Genomic DNA, 24,215 nt, shown 5'->3' with positions numbered 1-24,215 from the left:
TCAACGGGATATGTATACGATACGTAAAATGTGTGTTTAACATAGTAGACGTGAAAACAATGTCTTCATTATTATTTAGAGTGTCAGTAGTTTTATGTTACAGTCCTTTTCTACAAGCTTCTATTTTTATTTACAAAAACACTATCTTCGATCTATTTTTTCTCAAATGTCTTAAGCGATCCTTATTTTGCAGATTAAAATCTCTACTCTAAAAGTGCAAAAGTGCCTCTCTGTGGTATTTTTGTGATTCTCATTGTAATTTGACAAAACCACATATGTTTATATTACTGTCTAATATGATACCCATTCGGTGATTTGTAAATGAGGTAAATTGTTGAGTTAATTTTCCCCATTGGTAAAGTGACTTTTAGGAATGTTTTTTATTTGACAATTATCATTATTAACAGATCGGAAATGTTCAAATTACAATATATTAGTTATTAGATATTGTGTAGTCTGAACAAAATATTATATAGTCAAAACATGTGTTTTAAATAAATGGAATGCATTTATAGGTAAAATATGCAGGAAGTTATATCATTTGCCCTATACAAAATATTTGTTTAAACAGTCTATTATTAATACGTCGGTATTACAAAACACTTTTTATAACTGATTTAACAAGGAAGTTACATTAAAGCTCAAATCTGAATCTGAATATTTTCTGCATTAAATCTCTTAATTGAGTTATTACAGATTTCAGTACAAGGAAGCGCAAATGCAAATTAAATGTATATTCAAAATAATACTTTATTTTAAATTTCTCTAATACAAAAATGGAGTTTAGTGATATAAGTAAGGACACACCTAATACTGAACGCAACAGAAACACTCATTTATACGAGAATACGACTGTTACTAGGGAAACGATTGAGACAGATGAAACCAAGTCTACTGACCAAATCGAAAGAGACGAAGAGAATTATGAGCAATTAAACTTGAACAGCAAAGCAAACAACGAAAAACGTGACAGCAAAGAAAACACACAAAATCGGAACAAAATTATTATTTCTATAATTTTGGGAATGCTTGTTTTGCTGTATATTGCAGTCATAGTGTTGATAGTTATCGTTGCCTTACCGAAAAGTCAAGGTGAGTACAAAAGGAACAGAATGTAGAGTTGTTTGAATAATCTTTGTAACTTGTCGACAAAGTGTACAAAATCATTTACCCTAAAATTATCATTATAGCCGCCGGTTTCTTTTTGCCACGCCGGTATTTGGCAAATTCAGCCCATATTTATACGCGCTTTACAAAAATGAAAATTGCCTTAAATTGTTACATTAACCCACCTATTTTAAAGTTAGTATGTTTTGATATGATCTCATAACTAGTTTTTTGTTAATCAGTACGAGAAAATTACATTTGCCATGGCAAAAGCGGTTTTGCCATGGCAAATCGGTCTTTTGCCATGGCAAAATGTGTTGCCATGGCAAAATAATTTTGCCATGGCAAGAAAATTCATGATTTTGCCATGGCAAAATTGCCATGGCAATTTTTTTTTCATTTTTCTTAAAAAGTGATTTTAACTATTTCCAAACGAATGTATTGGTAGAAATATGTTGTTTCATATCGATAACTCAGTTTTTTTTTTATTTTGCCATGGCAAAAACTGGCCATGGCAATTTTGCCATGGCAAGATTCTGCCATGGCAAAATTGCCATGGCCAGTTTTTGCCATGGCAAGTTTCTGCCATGGCAACTTTGCCATGGCAAGATTCTGCCATGGCAAAATTTTACCATGGTAAGTTTGCCATGGCAAGATTTTGCCATGGCAATTAATTTTTTTTTCAAATATTTTAAAGGAAGTTTGATAAATTTAGTGATTATGAAATACAATACTGGCAGAAACAGAGAAGATTTTAGATTTCTTGGCACATTTAAATCAGGAAGAACAGAATCTTGCTACATATATTGTTTCACCATTACTGGGATAAATGCTGATTGATTTTCAACGGCAAGAAGTAGTTATTTACTTCCTTGTTTTAATGAATATGAATGTATGAAATGTATTTGTGATATTACATAACAGTGACCGTGTGTCATATGTTTTTCTTTTAGAACAATACAAATATTACTTAAATTACAGAACATATCTATTCATCAAATAAGTAAGTTTCTTTCGTTTATGAAATACGATATTAGTTATTATCATAGTATCTTGGTCTTTGATGTTATATATGACTCGAAAATTTTAGCAGGCTTGGATATCTAAGCGCCGCGCAAAAATAGAAAAAAAAAATATCCCAACAAAAATGTTTAGCGCTTTAAAGTTTTTTTTTTATATTCTTCATCTGCAATCAGGTACTTAAGCATTCAAGACATAATTGTGAATACAGCGATTTTTATTGACGAAAAGGAAAAATATGTATCAGATTTTCCCTTGGACAGAAAAATATATAAGTAGGTTCGGAAAGAAGCAGAATTATCAGTTCATCAAGGCTATCTTTCAAATTAAAGTTTGGTCATCTCATGAATAATAAAAAACAATTTTTTTTTTTTGGTTCTAAATTATTAAAAATTCCCACATGAAGAAAAAAAAAAGATGACCGCGTAGGAGGTCGAACCCGGACCGCCGCGGCAATAAAGAAGTCTCCAGATCGATCGGCAAAAAACTAATAATTATATGTATCTGGAAATTAATCATCGCTATATTTCTTAAGAATGCTTTGAAACACAATTACTGACAGACTATATTTTATGGAAACACGTGAGAAATAGTTGCTTTAAGTATTTTTTGCGATGAAAATTAAAAGCATTTGTATATCAAATGCGAATTGAATACTAAATCATCCATAGCGTTATTTTAAACGACAGCGGATCTAGGTTTCGGCGTTTCTCAGTTCAACAATTAATTTGTTTTAATCTGTCTAATTACAATCTCAGATTTTTTTCAATGTGAAGCTGTCTACAATTCATACACCGACAAAGTCAGTCCAGCAGATGACAATATTTTCCGTAACAGCTTCCGAGTACTTACGGATAACGGCGGAAGAAGCCGGAATTTTTAAGAAATGTTCACTGTACACACTAAAATGCAAAAAGGACCAAACAAACCATTATAAAATTTAAAATAAATTACACATAACGAAAATTGAATAACTTTTCTACATTTTTAGGGGAATCGATTTTTTGATTATTTGCGGAAAATATCTCATTTTATCTGTTATATTTGAAAAAGTCAGTTTTTTACCCGTTTCCTACAGAGTCTATATGAACTGAAGTGGGTCTGTTTAAAGTCAAAAAGGACCAACCAAATATTAAAATATTTTTTTTAAAAAAATATTCATAATATCCGGAATAAATTAAACTTTAATTTGTGGTGTATTGAATTTTTGATTTCCAAATAGAACTTTTTCTATTTAAGTTTAAGTTTTTTTTCCTTCTTTATTTATACAGGCAACTTTATCGATTTTCCGATAGACCGATGTTACTAAAAGTTGGTAATGCACTAAGTTGGTTTTCTCATGGCGCGACTCATATGTTGTATCGATAAATGTGTCATTCTATATACTATTAGTATTACTTAGCCGCTCTAAGTATGTTGGCCTTTTTTTAAACTGATGCCATTTTCTTATTATTTAATATTTTTCTATTCTGTTTTCTTGCATTATCTGACCGAAAGTCGGAATTTAATGGTCGCAGCGGTTTAAATACATTTTCTGATAAAACAAAATATCTATTTACGAATGCACTGTATGAAATTTTACAGGTAATTTATTGCAAATCGACTGTTTTTGTATGATTTTGTGTACTATTTACATTAATATCTCATTAAAAATGCTCTAAGATTCGAGTTAAGTCTATTCTCTATCGATACTGAAAGTTTGAAGCGAAATTATTAATTAATGAATGCTCTTCACGCGTTTTCTGCGTACGTGACGCCTATTTTCCTTGTAGGAGGCGAGATAAGAAAATATACACACAAAATATATTATTCAACCTTTGATCGAATGACTTGAAGGTCAGTGGTCAAAAAATATGTTTGAGGCCTGCACGTGTTTTAATTGCACGGCATCAAACAAACAAACACTAGCACAATTATGATTGAATTTTATAAAGAATCATGTAACATTATAGCTTACTGAATGGAAGTGGCTAGCCCCGTAACTCGGTACTGACCTAGTTCCTTATTAATAATAATACGCGAGTGCTAATATATTTACTAAGCGAGCGTACTTTCCCGTTAAAAATTATAAGACTTCTGTTCCTTGACTGACCTATTTACAAAAATAATCGGAGGAAAGTATGAAAAACAATTTGTTTTAAATCTTCTCTGTAACAAGTCCGCTCTTTTAAATATCTTTTGTTGTTTCATTCTTTTTAATGTTATACGGCTCGCTGCGTAGTTAGAAGTTTCCAGTCAACTAATCAGTCGTAGCCCCTACGAAATAGAATTGTGAACCCCTGGCAATACAGATCGGCGCCTGGATTGATCCAAAGAATTAGATACATATTAATAATTAAAAGGGGCATAATGCAAAGGACCCCGTTTAATATTTGAACATGTCTGGAGTTTGGCTGTAGAATTTATGTTATTGTATGTTTTGAAATGTTATACCCCCACCCCTAAATTAATTCTAAATTGCCAAAAAAATAAATAAACTTACGAATTTATATTTAAAGTGATTAAATTAGGTTCATCCAGGGAAAGCCCGATTACCTTACTATGGAAAACACTCCTGATACCCTAAGAAAACTGCCACATCATTAACTACATACACTCTATCTTCTTTCCTTTATTAACATAAAACTTTCAAATCTGGAAAACTTTAAAACCCATATAAAACATAACATTTATTATACGTACGATTGTTGACAGTACACAGTATTTATAGATACACGCCACGCCTACTGGCAGAAGTGTCTATCGATAAATTCAAAATATCTTATTCCTAATCTCTCGTAAAACTTTGAAGTAGTATACCGCTAACCGTTTTACTCTATGTTTTGAAAAATCGTCATTTTGTCAGTTCTTAAATGTTTTCAATATGTTTTTTCACTTATACCTAATCTATATTAATGATTAAAGCCGTATTAAATTATTTACTTCATGTAGAAAAAAACTTTACGATCGGAGCGCTGTTTAAATTATTGCGGTGAATTTGATCAAAAATCGACCGTTTCTCACGTGATTTTTTACTTATTTTATAGTTATAATGTTACTAAAAAGAGCTACAATCTAGCCTATGTGTTCTTTAACGATACTGTAAAATTCAAGATAATCGATTTTAAATAAATGTTTTGCACGAACACCGAATCCTCTGTAACCCTCGGGCCTATATTACTGCGAATATTGAGGTCGTTTTGGTCCTGTTTACCCTTTGTTTGTTTACCATTTGTTGGAAAAACCTTTCTTATGTTTCCGGATCATCCATCGCTACTGATTGTCCCTATTGCGTCCTTTCTAGTGCATGCTTTTCGCCGCGATGTATATGCCAACCTAAGGTCCCACTTACATATAATATAAACTTCTGGCCTAACACTTAAATAAAAAAAATGTAATTTTATATTTAACTTTATCATGATTTTTATGGTTTAATTACAAATAAGGCTCATATCTATAAGGATACGAGACCTCTACCCTCAATGCACGGTGGTCGAGAAATAACCAACACTAGACTAGAGGTCCGGTTACCGTATCTGCCACTACTGATTAATGGCATGTCGGCTAACAAAAAACTAGTACCCGAGTTCATAGAGCATAGGAAAAGAGTTTTGGACTACTAACAGTCAGAAAGCGTTACTTCAACGGCATAGAATAGTTTTCACATTTTAACTTCAGTTTGTCTTTAATCTACAATATATTTTACAATATACGCAAGTCAAATGCAAAAACAAGCTAACTAAAGTTTTATATGTAATTGGAAGAGAGTAAATAATTATTTTTATTTAAGCAATCCTGAAAACAAAAAAAAATGACTAACTTAACAGCATAACCTCGCTTTTATCGCACAATATTCGAGAAACAGTCCTCGCAAAAAGCTATGTTAAAGACAAAATTTTAGGTATGAAAGACAAAAATAAATATATGACGCACATAAATACTTATAACAGTTTTTTTTTGTCTTTTTTTTAAAAGGAAGCAAATATACACACTTAATTTCTCTCCGTTTGGACAAATATCTTGTTGGATTCAGATTGTGACTGTGACAATAATCCCCAGCATTAATTAGGCCCCTCCTCCTCTCCCCTTCGTATCTTAGTAAATGTAAAAAATTCAATTAGTGTAATAGTTTTTAATTCGCTACATAACATCAAATTTGTCTGTTAAGGCCCGGCAAAAATTTAAGGTGCATGTTCAGAAATCGATATTTGAGACAACAAAACCTATAAATCCCTAACTCCTCTATCAACTAATCTACCGCTTAAAAGTGACACCAAATAACATTAAACGGCTTGATCGCGGCGTGGTATTTTTACTTAGCGCTTATACGCGAATTATCTGAATTGCCATTCCTGAATTTATTAATAACTTAATTGCAAGTGAAAATAATGTTTGAATAAAGTATTAGAAGAACTCATTAAAAACTGGCATGTGATTCGCTTGCATTAGCTGTTAGCATCAATGATTTAAATTTTATGTCACAATGATTACATTACACTTCTACGGAATCTACCTAATCGACAAAATAATAATTAAATATAAAGAATAAACAGAGTACATGATTGATCATTCTCCAGCGTTTTGGGGAGTGGGAAAAAGCCCAAAGCAAGCGGTCATGCTCATATTAAAATGAAGTAAAAATACAGATACAACTGGGTAGTATAACTGATACATTATAAAACAAAGTCCCAGGTATCTCTTTTTCATCTCTTAAAGAAGCTTACCACCATGAAGTCCACTAATTAGTAACATTTGAAAACGAGAAATCCTGGTTAGAGAATCTAAAAAATTTAATAATTCATTGCCATTTTTAAAACGATGACGCATCCCTCTATGTTCTTTTTAGGATTAAATACTTCTTCGGCCTTTACTGATGTATATTTACGTTATGTACGTTTATATTTTTTTTTGGAGTCAAGTTGTAATTCCGAATAACTGTAATTGACGTATAATTTTAAAAACAATAATGCTGTAAGTTATTTCACTAACCCACCACCGACTGTTACCATTGATGTTACAGCGTTTTTTATGGTTTTTTTCTTATTTCTTAACTCCCGTTTAGCGCTCATTAAATCATATATTTTGAAGAATAATAGAATACTTGACCAAATATTCATATGACCCTAATTGTAATAGTTAGAAACCTTGATTTCTATACAGTTTGTATTATTTACAAATATCTGCCCACGAGCACCAAGTGAAAACTTATAGACCCTATTTAGAGGATTAATTATTTTCTTATGTTCAGTCAAAATAGCTTTCACCAACAGGAATACCATAAAATTTCGTAAGCATATAAATAGTTATATGTTTGTATTTTTGATGAATTGGACAAGTTAAATAACATTTCATTTCATTTACATTATCCATAATAATTAATTGCGTGGACTACATATTATTTAAAGAATTATACTTGGCGGAGTACGACAATAGAAATACCCAACTTAAATCCTTTGACTTCCTGAGAACTATAACGGGTTAATTACACCTGTTATATGTTTGGCCTAAGTTGACCTACTTTTTGGCTTTTGAACCTGAGTGCTGAAATAGACAAACTTCATAAGCAGGGGATGGCATATATATCGTCAATCATAATATAGCTATTGCGAAATATTATATCGCAGCATTGATCTAGCCATTATTTTTTCCCGGCGTTTTTGTATTTACGTAATATGTGTACCTTGATTACGAAAAAAATACTAATAATTAGTTAACCGGATGAATGTAAAGTGTAGTCTTTCCACGCATGTTATCTCGGTTCGAATCAACTCAAATACATTTTAAAACTTAAGTGATGTTAACAAATTGCTTTTTCACTACATTATTTTATGACAGATGTCTCAAATTTTAATGATTTCTCTTGTATATTTATTTCTGAGAAAGCTGGAGACCAGTATTTTTCAGTAAAGAACCTTTAATCGACATTATCCTACACGTTTATCTGGATAACATATGAATAACACGCGTATTTTCACTCTATAAATGAAGTATTAATTTGGATCAAATGTAGAATTTTCCTGTCTTCTATTAATTTACAGATAAAATTTGAAAAAAAGCAGATTAACTTGGATCATAAGTTGCAATTATGTATATGTTACATACTAAAATTTAGTAGCCAAGATCAGTTATTTTGCTAATATTTTATATTGGTTTACTTGATATACGGTATTCAATATTGTCTGAAATTGTAGTTATATGTGTATCTTCATATAATATGAGGTAATTATAGAAAAAAACGGTAAGACGTAAGTCTCGAATCAAATCAAGGCAGGAAAGGTTTTGGACCACACAGCTAACCTCACATGCAATATATATAATCTAATCGCTGTATTTCCCGAATACGTTAATGCACATCAAAAGGCGACTCCACTACATCAACGGCGAAACCACGAACGTTCAATCTTTGGTATACGCGACCGGACTACAATGTACAACGACACACACTATTTAAAACATTTGAATCTCGCATTTCGCGCTTAGGTTGTGGCAAAAAATGTTACATAAAAATTAAGTGTTTGCGACACACGACAATAATCAACGACACTACTCGACATTATATTGCCAAATGTACGAATTGTCCGCATGTCGAAGTAATTTTATGTAGCACACACGACAATCAACGCCACACACACGACGCATACATTCAACGTACGGTCCGACAATGAACAAACACACGCATATTTTAACAATTTTGAATGTATTGCCCTAAAACGCCGCGTCACACGGCATTAACCGCGACACTCACAATGTACAACGACACCACAACATTAACCACGACACACGTCATTCAATGCGACACACGACTACGATTTAAGAGTGAAGATTCAAAGTTTAAAGTGAATTATATGCCATTTTTTCAAGTAAAAATCAAGCTAATAATTGTATGTAAAAAGGTGAGGGAAATTAAGGCTTTTAACCCACTACAAATCTCTCTTTTCCATTCAAAAAATAAGTTCGAGATAGACTTTTCTTATTTGGCTGTACAGTCTTTTAAAAACCCAAACCTCAAGCAGGAGTTCTTCCCTTCTTACTTCAGAAATTTCCATTTCCAGTAAGGTAGAATCCATTGCGCAGAAGAATAAAATTATCTATTATTTTATCTGTCCATTTCTTTCTTTCTTTTTAAAGCATCATCTTCAAAATACTAATGCGCATTCATTTTTCATTGCACTGCAACCAAAATGCGTTTATAGAACACTCCTCACCCAAAACACACTATGTTGCATATTAATGCGCATAATGCCACTTTTACGGCAATGACACTAGACAGAATTGTCACAATGTCGATGTAATTTAGGTATGAATGTTTTGTAATATATTCCCTTTGTTTTATTTTTCAAGTATTTTAGGTATCTAATAAAAGTATTACACGCATTGTAGAACTACTATGAACTATTGAAAAAATATAGCGCAATTCTCCAACAGCAACTCTTAAGGTCGTTCTTGCGAACAGGTGCAACGAGAAAATCACCTTATTTTCATACAAAAAAGAGGTACATCAACCGAAGCCGTAAAGCAACACACTTTGGTAAATATTCAATTATTTCTATGAAAGAAATCTTTAGTTATTATGTCCGTCTGTACGAATCTGCAGACTTGCTATAGGGACTGGTAAATGCTAATCTGTTTTCGAAAAAAAACCCATTACTTTCATTTTATTGTAAAAAGCGTCAAAAGAAGGTTAGGTATCAAACTTAACTATTCTTTTTAATAAGTACTTAATGAAAATAATTGTCTAAAAGAATATTAAAAAATATTTTCGTCTCCGAAAGACACGCCGGGCGAACATTAGCGAACTTGCCTTTTTTGCTTAAAATATTAGCCTTAAAATAGAAAAAGGCTTAACAATAGTTATTTAGTAAATAACGCAAATAAAAACCTGTTTTTGATAGAAAGGAACAAAATCGAAAACTTATACAAAAAGAAGACATCATCTTTCGCCGTCCCTGTATGGAAATTTAAGATAAAACTGATTTCCGGACTTTTCCCGCACGAAAAGCCGTGTTTTCACTTCCTAACGTGATCTCACAAAACTTACAAAGTGTCGCAGTTACAATACATAGTATTAAATGTCGAAATGTAAAATAAAATGTTCAGTTAACAAAAGTTCCGCCTATGTTTTATTCCAATAACTACTCCAATGGATCAATTCATTCATATTTCAAAAATAACAAGAATCATCTTAATAAAAGTTATTTTTTATTTCCTGTTGTGTTCTTGAATTTGAAAGTTATTTATTTGGACATTATCAAATCCGAATGTCCAAAGCAACTGTAACATTTGATAGAAAGAAGCGGTAGCGGGAGGGGTTTACACTGACTTCTTGACTGTTCTAGGGGGGCGGAAATCAATTTATCACAATTATTCTAAATAACGATAATGACTCTTTGCCGGGACATTTTTCGGATAGGAAAATGACCACAAAAACATAAAAAAAATAGAATTTTTATATCAAGGCATTTCTTCCAGTGTGTAGTTATAAGTCCTTGTTCTTTTCTGACGAAAAGAAGGAATAGAGCAGACATCAGTAAGATATGTATAATTAACACACATTCTTTAATCAAAGTATACTATGATAAATGTAACTTAATAAATTATCTTTATAATGACAAAAACATTTCGTAATATGATTATAATTATTAGTGTTTGCTGATGGGTTGAAGTTCTTTTGCCACAACTAAAGAGCGCATTCCCGTTAAAATCAAAACATCCGCCCTAGCATAATACCATTCCTTGTGTAAATCATCATTACCAAATTTAGGTTGATCAAGACTTCCCATAGTGAAACATAAGTGATCGATCTAGCCCATTATAATCTCCAGTTTAAAGGAAAACGTATCTCATCATTGACATCTTCCACGCATGTATCTGATCTCAAGGAAAGACATCTTATCTCGAGAGCATGACATTTTTACCTCGACGCGAGACATTTACTCGAGTGCATCTGATGTCCTCATTTCTAATGACATCTTTTTATTATACCTATTTTTTGGCTAACAATGATAAAACCCATACCCGAGAACTAAATATTTTTGACTATCGTAACTTCAACCGTTATAACACTGACTAAGCAAAGCGACCGTTAGGTCTTGTACCGCACTGGATATTTAGAATCTCATATAAAGGCAATTAACGCTTCATGCTAATACAATATAAAAATTGGCTCAATGTTACATTATAAAATCAGCTACTTCAGAACAATTTTGTTTAGCTGGGTTTTAGATGCACTCGACTTAGACCTCTTTCCACAACTTACCATACATTTCTTCGGAATAATCGAAAAGTAAAAGGGATTTGAATACCTGATAGTGCATGAAATCAACAACTGGAAGTCAGGACTCTCCATTCGCCGCATTAGAAAGCGGTCCGCAGATAAGCACTCACTTTCAAGTAAACATCTCGAAAGCATGCAATACTAGCTTAAAAGGGACTAATTTTATGTAATATTCATTACAACTGAATCCCATTTGCCCCTGATTTTAGCGCATATGTGCAAAACGGAAAATCGAGGATATATTTATCAGGAAACTTCTTTCGCTACGTCACGAGCACATTATTGTAACGAATAACTGCTAAAAAACTCACGTTTTAGCCAAATGATTGCCTCCCTTGTACACATAATTAGAGGTAAGTGACGTCACATTTAGTTTGTACACAGGCCAATAACCGCGCGCTGGCGCAGCGCGGTCGCGCGCTGGCGGGCGGCGCCCGGCTAAAGATAAACTGTTAAAATAATTAATAAAACATTTAAAACATCTGTACAAAATTTGTTCGTATAATATAAAACAAATACTATATGCAGCGTATGTACACTGATTGTCAACCGCGAAACAGAATTCACCACGCGCAAGGCGCATCGGGGGATTGACATTCTGCCCTCGGTACAAATTCAATTTCACGCACGCTGCTGGGATGAATATTTATATACGAGTGTCGACAAAAAATTCTATCTCGACATATAAATTATATTATTGAGCGCAACATCTAAGTTCAAGCGCACAAACATCCCACATGAGAGCGGACATTTGTAACGCAGCACTCGACATTAATTCGAAACGCACCGAAATCACTCTCGTCACTTTACATCCTTAATCTACTGAAAATGTATATATATGCTATAGAAAGGCCGTGCCACCGAGGATCACACTCGAATATTTGATAGACCAACCAATGGCAAACTGAATGATATCAAGATTTGTAAACTGCCAACCATCCTTGAAACTCCTTTCCTTTGCACAAATAGACTTTAATCTCCATGAAGTATGCCTGGTGATACCAGTGAAGCTGTGAAAACTATGATTTCCCTGCCAAGAGTGATCATGGTTTTCTAATCTGGGTGGAAAATTTTTAGTAAATGTCATAAGGCGAAATCCCTGGAAATCAGTGTTGTCCCATTGCACCATTCAAATCCGAGCTGGTGCCTTGATATTTTCATATCTTTAGTTTCTTGGCATTACCCCTCCTATATCACATTATCATTCTACAGTTCCAAATTGAGCCCTTATCATCTACACTCACCCCACAAATCAATTTCTGTTTCCCATTAAAATACTCTTACTATATTGAGATTCCTGTATCATTATTTAATAATAACAATATTACATTATTCATTCAGTGCCTTTCCCCACCTTACCCCACCCTTCCACACCCTCAAGCACGACATACCATCCCGTATCATTTAAGTTGGAAACTTAACATCTCCCCACAAACAACTCCTCCCTATTTCAAAATAATTTCACGTTGTCTGCGTGAACCCTCTATCAAAACACCAACGATAAAGGCAATGTGAGCAAGGTCCTCGTCTTTCAATATGTACAAGGAAGTAAAAGGTAGATAATAACATGTTAAGACTCTGTCTTCAAAATAAACATTTAATAGAAATGAGAACTTTCCATTGGCTTAAAGCTAATACCACATATTTTTAACTATGAAGATCAAGCTATTACATTATTGATTATATATACATGACTTAGTTTTCAGTATGGCACGTCGACATTAAAAGTCATAGTACGAATATATCTGTGTACAAATTCTTGCAACATTTAATGTCAAAAGTGCAACTTCTAGGGCAGATGATTTTGCGCAAACGTTTCAACGGTGATCAACACTTAATTTGCATGCTGGGGCACGGGTAACGGTACTTGCGACACCCTTTAAACAATAAAGAAAAAAAGCCCGCTATGCAAAGTAAAATAGTGCAAATAATACGTATTTTTGCCGTATGTTAAATGCAGTATACGAGTCCTCATGAAAAACTCAAATCGATGTGGACCGGGCGGCGTTGTCGGAATAATAAATTTGTCTGTTCTATATATTACGATAAATACACATTTTCTGATACGTGTAAAAATAAAATGGTCTTTATATGACCTTCACATCGTTCTATAGCACTTCTAGCACGCCCCGAGTTATTTCCAACTAAACAAAGAAGACTGAAACGTTTATTATTATTCAAAAACACATACAAATCGGACTCTGAATATTACGCCCAAGCCGTAACGTCATAACGTGTCACGTTAAAGAAAAATCACATGACATCAAATATTAAAGAATAATCTTGAAAAATGAAGATCCAGAAATCTTTAATAACTTGCTAAACTCAAAAGGTAATTATATCTCAAAATTTCTCGCCATGGTGGTGTTGCGTTATTCTTAGTGAAGCCCGTTGAACGTGTTTATCATGATAATATGATAATGATGATATAATAATAATAATAGGATATAATAATAATAATAAACTTGGTCATGCTAAAAACCACACTTAAATACAAATGATTCCCCAGCAAACGTGTATGGAACATAGCTCATTGTAAACTTAGGGTTCCCTTGCATGCAAACAACAATTTTAAGAACTCTATCACTCCGCAAAAATATCTCTCAGTGTTTAAGTACTGTCATTTAATAATAATTTCATATAAATACAACTAAAGATTGCAAAACCGATGCTCTTAAAAATTTCGCTTTGCCTACAACTGCAAACTTCCGGAACAAATGCTAGCTAGCTGCATCGAGAGATTCCCTGGAATTAAATGTACACAGTGACGTATAATAAATGCGGGGTCACGTCGCGACAAGAACGACATTATAAGCCGGTGGGGACTTTCTACGTATTCAAAAATGCTCAATTAGTAACATAGCATATGTTGCACAAAACGATCTAAACAAATTTTTTCTTGTCGGTGGTTATTTTGATGTATTCAACAATCATTTCCAGAAAGCTTAATACCGTTCATTGTTCGCATTAAAGTAGAGAAAAGATGACAAAAACTTTAAAGCGCTAAACCTTTCTATCGATTTCTATTCTTTTCATGCGCGGCTTAGGATTATCCAAGCCAAAAAATTCCTCGAGTCACATATAACCATCAAAGATTAAATACTGTATAATAAATAATATCGTATATCACTGCTTAAACGAAAAAAATTACTTTGTATATATGTAATTCGAGAATATAGTATTGTTCTAAACAGAAATAAATATAGTCATATGAATACCGTTATTGATTATTACAATTTTCTTCCACATTTTTTTTTTCATTAAAACAAAAGTAAAAACTACTTCTTCCACTAATATCAAGCACATTTATCCCATAATGGGAAACAACCCTTGAAGCAAAATCTTGCTTGCAGATTTAAAATGTGCCAACATCAAGAAATCAAAAAATCTTCTCTGTTCCTTCAGATGCATTCATAATACACTAAATTATCAAACATCCTTTAAAAGATTTGAAAAATTAATTAATTGCCAATGGCAATTACCATGTAAAATTTGCCATGGCAGATCTGCCATGCAAAGTGCCATGGTAAATTGCCATGGCACACCTTTCCAGGAAAATCTTGCCCATGCAAAAATTCCATGGCCATTTTTTGCCAGGCAAAATAAAAAAAAACTGAGATTTGTTCCGGATAGAAAACATATCATATTCTAACCAATAAATTCGTTTGAAAATATAAAATCACGTTTTAAAGAAATGAAAAAAATTTGCCATCAATTGCCATGGCAAAAACATGAATTTGTCTTGCATGGCATCAATGATTTTGACCATAGCAACACATTTTTGCCAGGGCAAAAGACCGATTTGCCATGGGCAAAACCCTGTTGGGCCATGGCAAATGTAAGTTTCTCGACTGGAGTATCTAAAAACGATGTAATGAGATCTTAAATCAAAACATAACAACTTTAAAATAGGTGGGTTAATGTAACAATTTAAGGCAATTTTCATTTTTGTAAAGCGCGTTTAAATATGGCCTGAATTTGCCAAATACCGGCGTGGCAAAAAGAAACCGGCGGCTATTCCATAACAAACAATTTCAAAAACATATACTAGTAGATACTAGTAGGTTTGCTGTTTTTTATACTCTATAAGCTTTTTAAATTATTGTTCTCTGTAAATAACGCAATTAGAGGAAACAGTAAGTGTGCGATTGCTTCTACATGTCTTTACTCTTTGTCATGTGTTTAAAACTTTTATACAAAGATGATTTTTTATTTACTTCATAAAATAATTAGTGATAAGTGCCACAGTGGTAAATATAAATGTCCTTATTCAATATCATACCGTAGGCTTACGTATTTTAGTGGTGTACTAATAACAGCGCTTTTAGCGCTATCGCACGTGCGCTAATTCATGTCTGCACATTAATATGTCCAAGCATTTTCATGTACATTTTCATTTGATGATGTTTTCTCCGAACTTTTGCAAATAAATACTCTTGAGAGTTTGCACCAGTTACACTGCTTGCTAATATTTTAAGGTTCGTGTGATATTCCTGTTTATTGTTTTTTCATATTATTATTTTAAATATATGATCATGCAAAATAAAATATTTAAGCTTGTAGTTTGTGTTTTTTCTCATATGATCAAGTTGTTATCGATTTCCGTATCACCTTCGGGCATGTCCGTTGTTGCAGTCGCTCGTTTACGGAAAGGTGTGAACGTTTGTATTAAGACACAATGCATGAAGGACAAAGGGGATTCAATGATTAAAATGTGTGACAATCTCGTTTTATTTCAGCAATTATAACTAGTATACAGAATATAAAACACGCAGATTATTATAATTAAATACAAGAAGACAACACAGTTACGTCGGCAATATTATACTTTATAAACTGTACGTAAACATAAAGCTACATCACAGTTGAAAATATCATTGAAAAAATACAAGTATCATCACGGCACACTATCTTAAAGTCATACTTGGTACATGTTTTAAAGTTTTTAGCTAACGGATTTTTTCGACTGCGTCCATTAGACCTGTAAGACGCCACCCTGTCATGGCTGATTCTTTTTTCACATTTCTGTGTGCATCGACCAGCTAGGTAGCATGGACATGTTTTAGTCTACTCAAGACTTTAATCAATCATCAGATATTTACTAGTAGTAACTAGTACTCACAATACGTTCACTGACCAATTATCGCATTTTTGAGAGATTTACGGTATAGCACTTAAGTAAATAATTTCAAATAAATCGTACTTTCTTAAATCGTACTAACAGTGAAAAAAGTTGATTTCATGATCAGTATGACGTGTAATTACAGCAGAAACAATTTACATAAAAATTGTCGACGGTTAAGTTTATTTCCGAATCTTCGTGAATCTCCGTAAATCTCCGAGAGCCTCATCACGGACAGCGCTAAAATTAGAAATTAGCGGTCTCGCGAGAGCGCTAATTCACGTCCACGCATTAATTAGATATTTCACCAAAAATTGCGTTTGCGCTAAATTTTTGCCGCGCTAATAAATGTACGCCTACAGTATATGTTGTGTTGGACGTCACACAGGTACAATTATACGTCATATGGCGATTTTTCAGCTAATACCAGTTTTATCTGATATTCAGTTGTTATGGTTGTTGTAGTAATTGCACAGGCTTATATCACTTGAAGTGCAGATATCCGATACAATTGACCAAAATCTGCTTACTACGTACAACATCCTCACTGTAAATGAGGCAAATTATAAAATATTGGTAATTTGATTGTGAAATAGAAAAGGTGGAAACTTCACAAGTCGTTCAACGCGACAAAAACGAAAATGTTGCAGACTCGGTTTAATTGAGCCTGTTCATGGACGGTAGTGGAAATGCATGCTACCGTCCACCCCGTCTAGCCCCGGGTTGAGCAGAACTCAACATTAACACATGCTAAAAATACAAAAAGCAATTTAGAGACATCCGCAGATGTTTTCAAACGGCGGTGCATACGGAACCTTCAATGATACACGTGTTGTGGCGTGTAATTTCATGAAAAGTGGTGTTTGGTCCCCATATAAAATACTGGGTTTGCCTCAGACGATGAAACAATGGGCAGAATTTAACAAACTTGATTTTCGAAAGGCGATCTGTGATTATGGAGCCTGTATATCACAGGAACAGTCAAAAGACAAAATTAAAAAGCAGGTACCATATCCAAGGGGTGATTATACAATACCCAAGGTTATGAAACGGGAGTATTGGAACCACCCAGGCCGAAATGATCATGCTGAGAAACTAAACAGTACCAATAACACGACATAAACGTTATGCTGAACGATCAGAGAAGATCGAAATATAGCAGCCCTGACTGAATGTACGGGGTGACTTTTCATGGCCGTCACACGGCACAAATAAAACGCTGCTGTGAAAATAAAATAGAAAAAGTGGAAACTTCACAGGTCGCTCAACACGACAAAAACGAAAATGTTGCAGGCTCGGTTTAATTGAGCCAAGTTTGACGTACATTTTTAGTTAATGGAGGTTGGAGTAAATGAACTTTATGGGCATCCTGTTCCGTTTTCTCTGATTTGGCACTAAGCACAGTAACAGGTCGTGTTCCAACCCATATCCTAGTGGTACCGGACATCATTGTTTTGGGCAGTTGGTAGAAGACAAAATATGTTTTCCAGGAGGTTGTTCTGGAAAAATGTGATAAATTGTTTTTGTATTTTTAATATCACAAACAGAAAACGGCTGCCAATGATTGTTGAGTTACTTAAGGAATATTGTTAGCAAAATTATACTTACAAATAAAAATGTAGACATCTGAAAAGAAATAAAAATATTTATGACTTATTTACGTTTAAAACTGTAACAGCGACTTCAGTACATAATCAAAGTGTTTTGATCTACTAAATCAATATTTAAAATAAAATAAAAAATATAATTATTACACACGAATGAGGTAACCTTCTTTCTGGCACATTCATCAAACAGAAAACAAAAGGAATTTTCCACGTGATGTCCGACACAAATTGCTTCCTTATCTGCTCTGTGATTTCTTTGTTGCCTTTTTTTCTAGTAAAACGTATTTTTCTCGTTTGTGTTGTTAAATTTGATGCTTTTACTATGGGCCAGATCAGACATTAAATATAAAATTAGAAATTTTGCAAATCGAATTAAAAAGATATCGTCATTTACGGCATACACTGCACTCACAACAAGCCAAGGGAGAATAAAACTTTTCTACCTTCGTAATGAATACACCAACACCATGCACGGGGGAGTTCGCATAATGCTTTATGATTAAGACAGTTTACATCTGGTTACACGTCACAAACTTGATTTTGAATAGAAAAGTTAGACTAAGTAAAAACAACCAACTCTCGTGTTTACATAAGATATAATCTTTCCACAAAAACAATTAAATTTCGTTACGAAAAGCGATCGTTTCACTTGTACGTGGTCAAATAATTTTGGTTTCTCTTTTTTGTGCACTGAAAACTGAAAATAATTTTTTTTTATGGGAATTATCAGTTAATTACTTACGTTCGTCCACCTTTAACTTCGGGGCATACACATATATTTATTTTCAGATGTAGACAATGCCATGATGTCGGGCTGTAAGAAACGATAAACGATTATGTGGACAAATATCGATACTTTTTAACCCATAACACACAAGTTAACTGCCCCTTTGTGATATTTTTGTAATTCTTATTGCAATTTGACAAAACCGCTTAGGTGTAAAATGTACAGGAAGTTAATTATTTGTCCTACATAAATTATTGATTTAATCAGTCTGGTATATTAACGACAGTAACATAACACTTCTTTAATGTAGGATATTTTCACATTTTTAAACAAGGAAGTTTATTTAAAGCTCGTAACAATTCAAAATGAATACTAGCAATCATAAATTGCTAAACCAAATAAGTACCCAATGATTAATATAGCGTTAATGTGATTAAATCTTTAAATGATGAGTTACTGCAGACTTCAGAATTTTGAAGTGCAAACTGAATAGATTTATTAAATAACTATTGAAAATATTTTTTTATTTTAAATTTCTAATACAAATATGGAGTTAAGTGTAATGAAAGTTAAACAATATATTATACTAAAGGCCGCAGAAAAAATTATTTATGCGAGAATACGGCTGTAACTGTGGAAACGGTTGAATCCAATGAAACTAAGGGTACAAACCAAACAGAAAAAAGGCGAAGAGAATTATGAGCAAAACACTTGAACAGTAAAACAAACGAAGATAAATGAGACAAGGAAAATACACTGAATCATATCAAAATTATGATTAATATAATTTTGGCAATGCTTGTTTTGCTTGGTATTGATCGTTATCGTTGCCCTACCAAAGAAATCAAGGCGAGTACAAAAAGTAGAGAATGTAGAATTAGCTGAATAATTATTGTAACTTGTCAGGGAGTTTTACAAAATCCTTCACCTTCAAAATCATGATAACACACATAATTTCAAACACGTAAATTAGTATGCTTTTTATTGTTTTTACACTATAAGTCCTTTAAATTCTTGTTCTCTCTAAATATCCCAGTTCAAAGAAATAGTCAAACTGCAAAGGCATATACAAGTAATCTATGCAAAGATTTTAAACCTTTTAACTTAGTTGAGTTTTTATTCAATTTATAAAATAACTAGTGTTACGTGTCAAAGTGTTGAATATAAGGCTTTTTATTTAATGTCATATGTTTGTGTTTAAAGTCATACCGAAATAATTATACGTCATATGGCGATTTTTCAGCAAATTCCAGTTGTTGTAATTACTGCAAATGCAGATAAACATTACTTGGGACCACCAAAACCTGCTTAATGGTTACATCATGTTGACTGTAACTGCACCAAGTTTAACAAGATTATACTGATGGCTAAGTTGGACCTACCTTTTCAGTTAATGGAAGATGGAGTGCGTGGTCATCATGGGCATCCTGTTCCGTTTCCTGTGATGTTGGTATCCAGCACCGAAACAGGTCGTGTTCTAACCCATATCCTAGTGGCACAGGACATCATTGTTTTGGGAAGTCAGTAGAAGACAAAATATGTTTGCCTGCAGCTTGTTCTGGTAAATTTAAATTTGATATTATGTTTTAAATACTAGAAACTAATGACTACAAAATGGCTATTCAGTTAAGAAATGTTGTCAGTAAAACTATAAGAGGAAAAACTAATGACTGCTGAAAATTTAAATAACAGTTTATGACATAATCATGTTTTCAACTCAAATGACTCAAATGACTCATCCAAAGACCCATAAAATAAACGAAACTGATATTTACGCCCTTTCAGTAGATATCTAAGAATTGTAATAGGTTTCTGTATTTGTAGGTCATACAATTTGGGGAATCATTTTAGTTGATATTGTAGTTGGTTTGTTTGACTGAAGTACATGACCCCCAATTTTCTTTTGATGTTTTTTTTCAGCACTGACAATATTCTTTAAGAAAATGTAAAAATGTAAGCTACAGACATTTAAAACGGGTCTTGCTCTGTGTTGTAGCCATTTGAAATCTGTCAATTTTATCTAGAATAAAGAAGGCCAGCTATTAAGTATGTTCATACTTTAATGTCTCTCCCCAAACATGGCTTCATATATAAATATTAGAAATGTGAACATCAGGTAGTTTAGATGTTTTCATGCTGTCTATTTCCTTTAGGAACTAGACTTTTATCTGGCACCATTTACTGACTTACAGCTTGATACTTTTGTTTATAACATGACCATGTATTGTTCCAAAAGTTTGAAGTCACAACATGTGGTGCACAAACTGGTAATTGCGACATGGTACACATTTGTTTACCGCAGATGAATAAAAACAAAACCACAAAGGGATAATATTACGAGCAACCAACACTGATACACACTGTTATTTTCTATAGTAAAATAGTGCAAGTTTGCTAGTTGTTCGATGTAGCTTCATTTGAACGTTCAAAACAGTTCTGGTACATGCTGACTAATACCGTAGTAAGCCGTATTTTTGGCATAAAAACAAGGACAAAAAATCAAACAGGAAAAGACACATCAAAGAAAGTAGACTTTGACTTAAAGCTAACATTCTTTATAATGCATTATCTGGTTGTGATTCTGTCTCAATACGTTTGAAAGACATAGGATATCTTAACTTATGGATATGTCGTGTTAAAAGATTCTAGAAGCGCACATGACAACTGGAAGGATAGGTTGTTCTATCATGCAAAGAAATACCAAAATGAAGCCAGATAATATATTTTCTTAAGCAATTAGACGTATTGAAAGCAACCCCATAAGAGATGTTCACGTATGTAGCAAATACCATTGTATCAAGCAGGCTGTAGACAGGACTTTATAGCATACATTGACATTGCTAATCCTGTCAACTGGAAATGGTCAAGAGAACAGGTACTTGACTTTAATTGTGTAACACGCTTTATAATTAGTTGCTATAAGTTGGAGGAAACCCATCAATGTAACTACAAGAATACATACAAAGGCAGATATAAATGTATCAAGCCAATCCTGTGTACTTAGACATTTTGAAGACATGTGTGCCAGAGAGTGAAATACTGACAAATCTATTACAGTTTTAGTTAGATATTAAAAGGGTTGTTACGCCTAAAATTAAAAGTTGTTTGTTTAGGGTAACCTGATCGTAACTTTTCTTTCATCTTTTGTAAGTTCACGAAAAATGCTTTGGGCATTACCCTAAACAAGCAATTATTCTAGGACTTGTAATTGCGTTACTGAGAGGTATTCCTAACTAAGTATTGGACAAAGAGCACATATCAGCTATGATTATAACTAGGATGGCCTGCAATAGTCATTTTACCCGTGCTGAATGAGCTCCATCGGCTAAACCGAGATGCAGAGTATACTCAACTCTGAACCACAAGTACAATGTTCTGAATGAACATTTCTTTATCAGATACGTGATATCATTATATAGGCCGATTTGGAACCTAAGACAAAAAATACACTATTTCGATATTTGTCAAAGGCTTAATATGCAAGATAACTGTAGCTCAGTATATTTTAAGGAGACAGTGTTTATAAACTAACATTTACCCTCAAACATTTACATCTAGCTCTATTTGGCATGCCTTTCTTTATTTCTGTATCATATTTTCTTCATAAACAAATTTTTATATGTAACTATTTGCATTTTTGGGGTGTCTACAGTAAATCACAGCACTTGTTTATAATTATAAGCCCTGTGGAGGGATTCGGTGAGAGAGACCGTCTAGTGGTAAAGGTGTTGTCAGATCAATAGGAAGGTCGTTGGTTCAAACCGTACAAAGGTTAAGCTATCATATAAAACCAGAGCTCTTTTCAAGCAAGCGGAATTTAGACTGAGCCTAAAACTTGAAATCTTAATCAAATTCAAATAAATTAGTATCATTGAATATAGTATAAATTGCAATAACAAATACAACAATACATTTAGTTCACATTTCATTTTCTTGTTGTAAAGAAAGCATTAGGATAATCGTATGTTTCAGCTTGAAGTCATTAGTTGCCTTGAAAAACATAAATTATGTTTTGTATAATACGTTTTACATGAATTTGAATTAAATATTGAATTACAAGAAAAACACAAAATAGCTCCTTCTTTAGCTGCTCTTTTGAATGCTTAATAATAATATTCGTAGGGAAATCGAACTATCGGTACCCCATGTACTGTATAAGTACTGTCAAATCGATTATATGAATTACAGTATGTACATATATGTGAACTTGTTATATAAAATACCCTTAATGAACCTCAAAGTGTAAAGAATGTTTAAATAATTTTTTGATATAATTAAATACTTAAGTTAGTTTTGTTTATCTGAGTGATATAATATTCACACTTAAAAATAAAGTCATCCTATAAATGAATTTTTTAAACAATTTCCCCCTTTAAGGGCCTCATCTATGTCATTTGTCAGTGTCATATATATTAAATGTGTATAAAATTTAATTAGATAAATATTATGTCTATAATATTTACTTACTTAGGTTATAAATTAACCTATTAGACATTGCTTTCAAAAATATATGATTAAAATAAATAAAATATAGGTCCCTTTTTGGGGCCTCATTTTAAGCTAATTGAGGTTAGCGAACTGCGTGTCTCCTCCTTTTTTTGGAGTTAGCATACTTCAAAATAGTTACATACGAAGTTTGGTGCTTTCTTCATAAAAGGAAACATCTTTTTCCTATAACCTACTCACTATATCCTAAGTGATGCATGGAAAAAATTATCAGTGATAAAATTAAAAGTGAAATAGTTTAATACGCGAAGAAAGCGTTACTCCTTTGGAATATAATTCAACAGTCTTCATTAAAATCTAAAATTGTAAATCGACAAAATGTCGTTAAAACTTTCAGACCACCATGGTTTTTTTCACCAAGAATACAATCAATTTCAAAGGGATATACATCCAGATGTGTATTGCAGTATAACAATATATAAAATGCTTAAAAAAGTCTATAACAATGTAAATAAATGTAGTTGAACTTACCATTATTTTGAAATAGTGAACATATATATGCGATATGATGTCTACAGTAAAATTCCGAAAATCGGACCCTCAGAAAACCGGAATCCTCTGATAACCGGACGAGTTTCAAAATCACAAGTTTTTCTGTTATACATTTAATTCTTTAAGCACACTGAAAACCAATAACTGTGAAAAATTATGAAAACCGGACGACGTTTCATGGTCACAAAGGAATATTATACATAGTTAAGTACCCCCAGAACACTGCACTATAATTACCAAACTATTGCGTATTGTGATATTGATTTTAAAAAAAATAATCTCAAACATGTGACAATTTTTGTCTACAAATAAGCCATCACAAATATTACATACGTTGGCGCGAAATACACCTATCCGTGTGATTAAATTCTGTACATTAGC

At 32.9% G+C, this 24,215-nt stretch overlaps 1 protein-coding gene across 1 annotated transcript in view; it reads left to right on the top strand.

Moving 5' to 3' along the window:
- The first annotated feature begins 602 nt into the window (after positions 1 to 602).
- LOC123537808 (uncharacterized) overlaps positions 603 to 24,215 on the top strand; it is a 29,180-nt gene continuing 5,567 nt past the window's right edge. Inside the window, exons 1-2 of the mRNA XM_045321643.2 lie at positions 603 to 1,092; positions 20,227 to 20,397. Coding sequence (XP_045177578.2) covers positions 777 to 1,092; positions 20,227 to 20,397 — 487 coding nt within the window. The 5' untranslated portion in view covers positions 603 to 776. The remainder of the gene's footprint in view (positions 1,093 to 20,226; positions 20,398 to 24,215) is intronic.

The sequence above is a fragment of the Mercenaria mercenaria genome, chromosome 18, assembly GCF_021730395.1.
Source record: "Mercenaria mercenaria strain notata chromosome 18, MADL_Memer_1, whole genome shotgun sequence".
Taxonomy (NCBI): Eukaryota; Metazoa; Mollusca; class Bivalvia; order Venerida; family Veneridae; genus Mercenaria; species Mercenaria mercenaria.
This window is presented reverse-complemented; position numbering and strand designations above follow the sequence as displayed.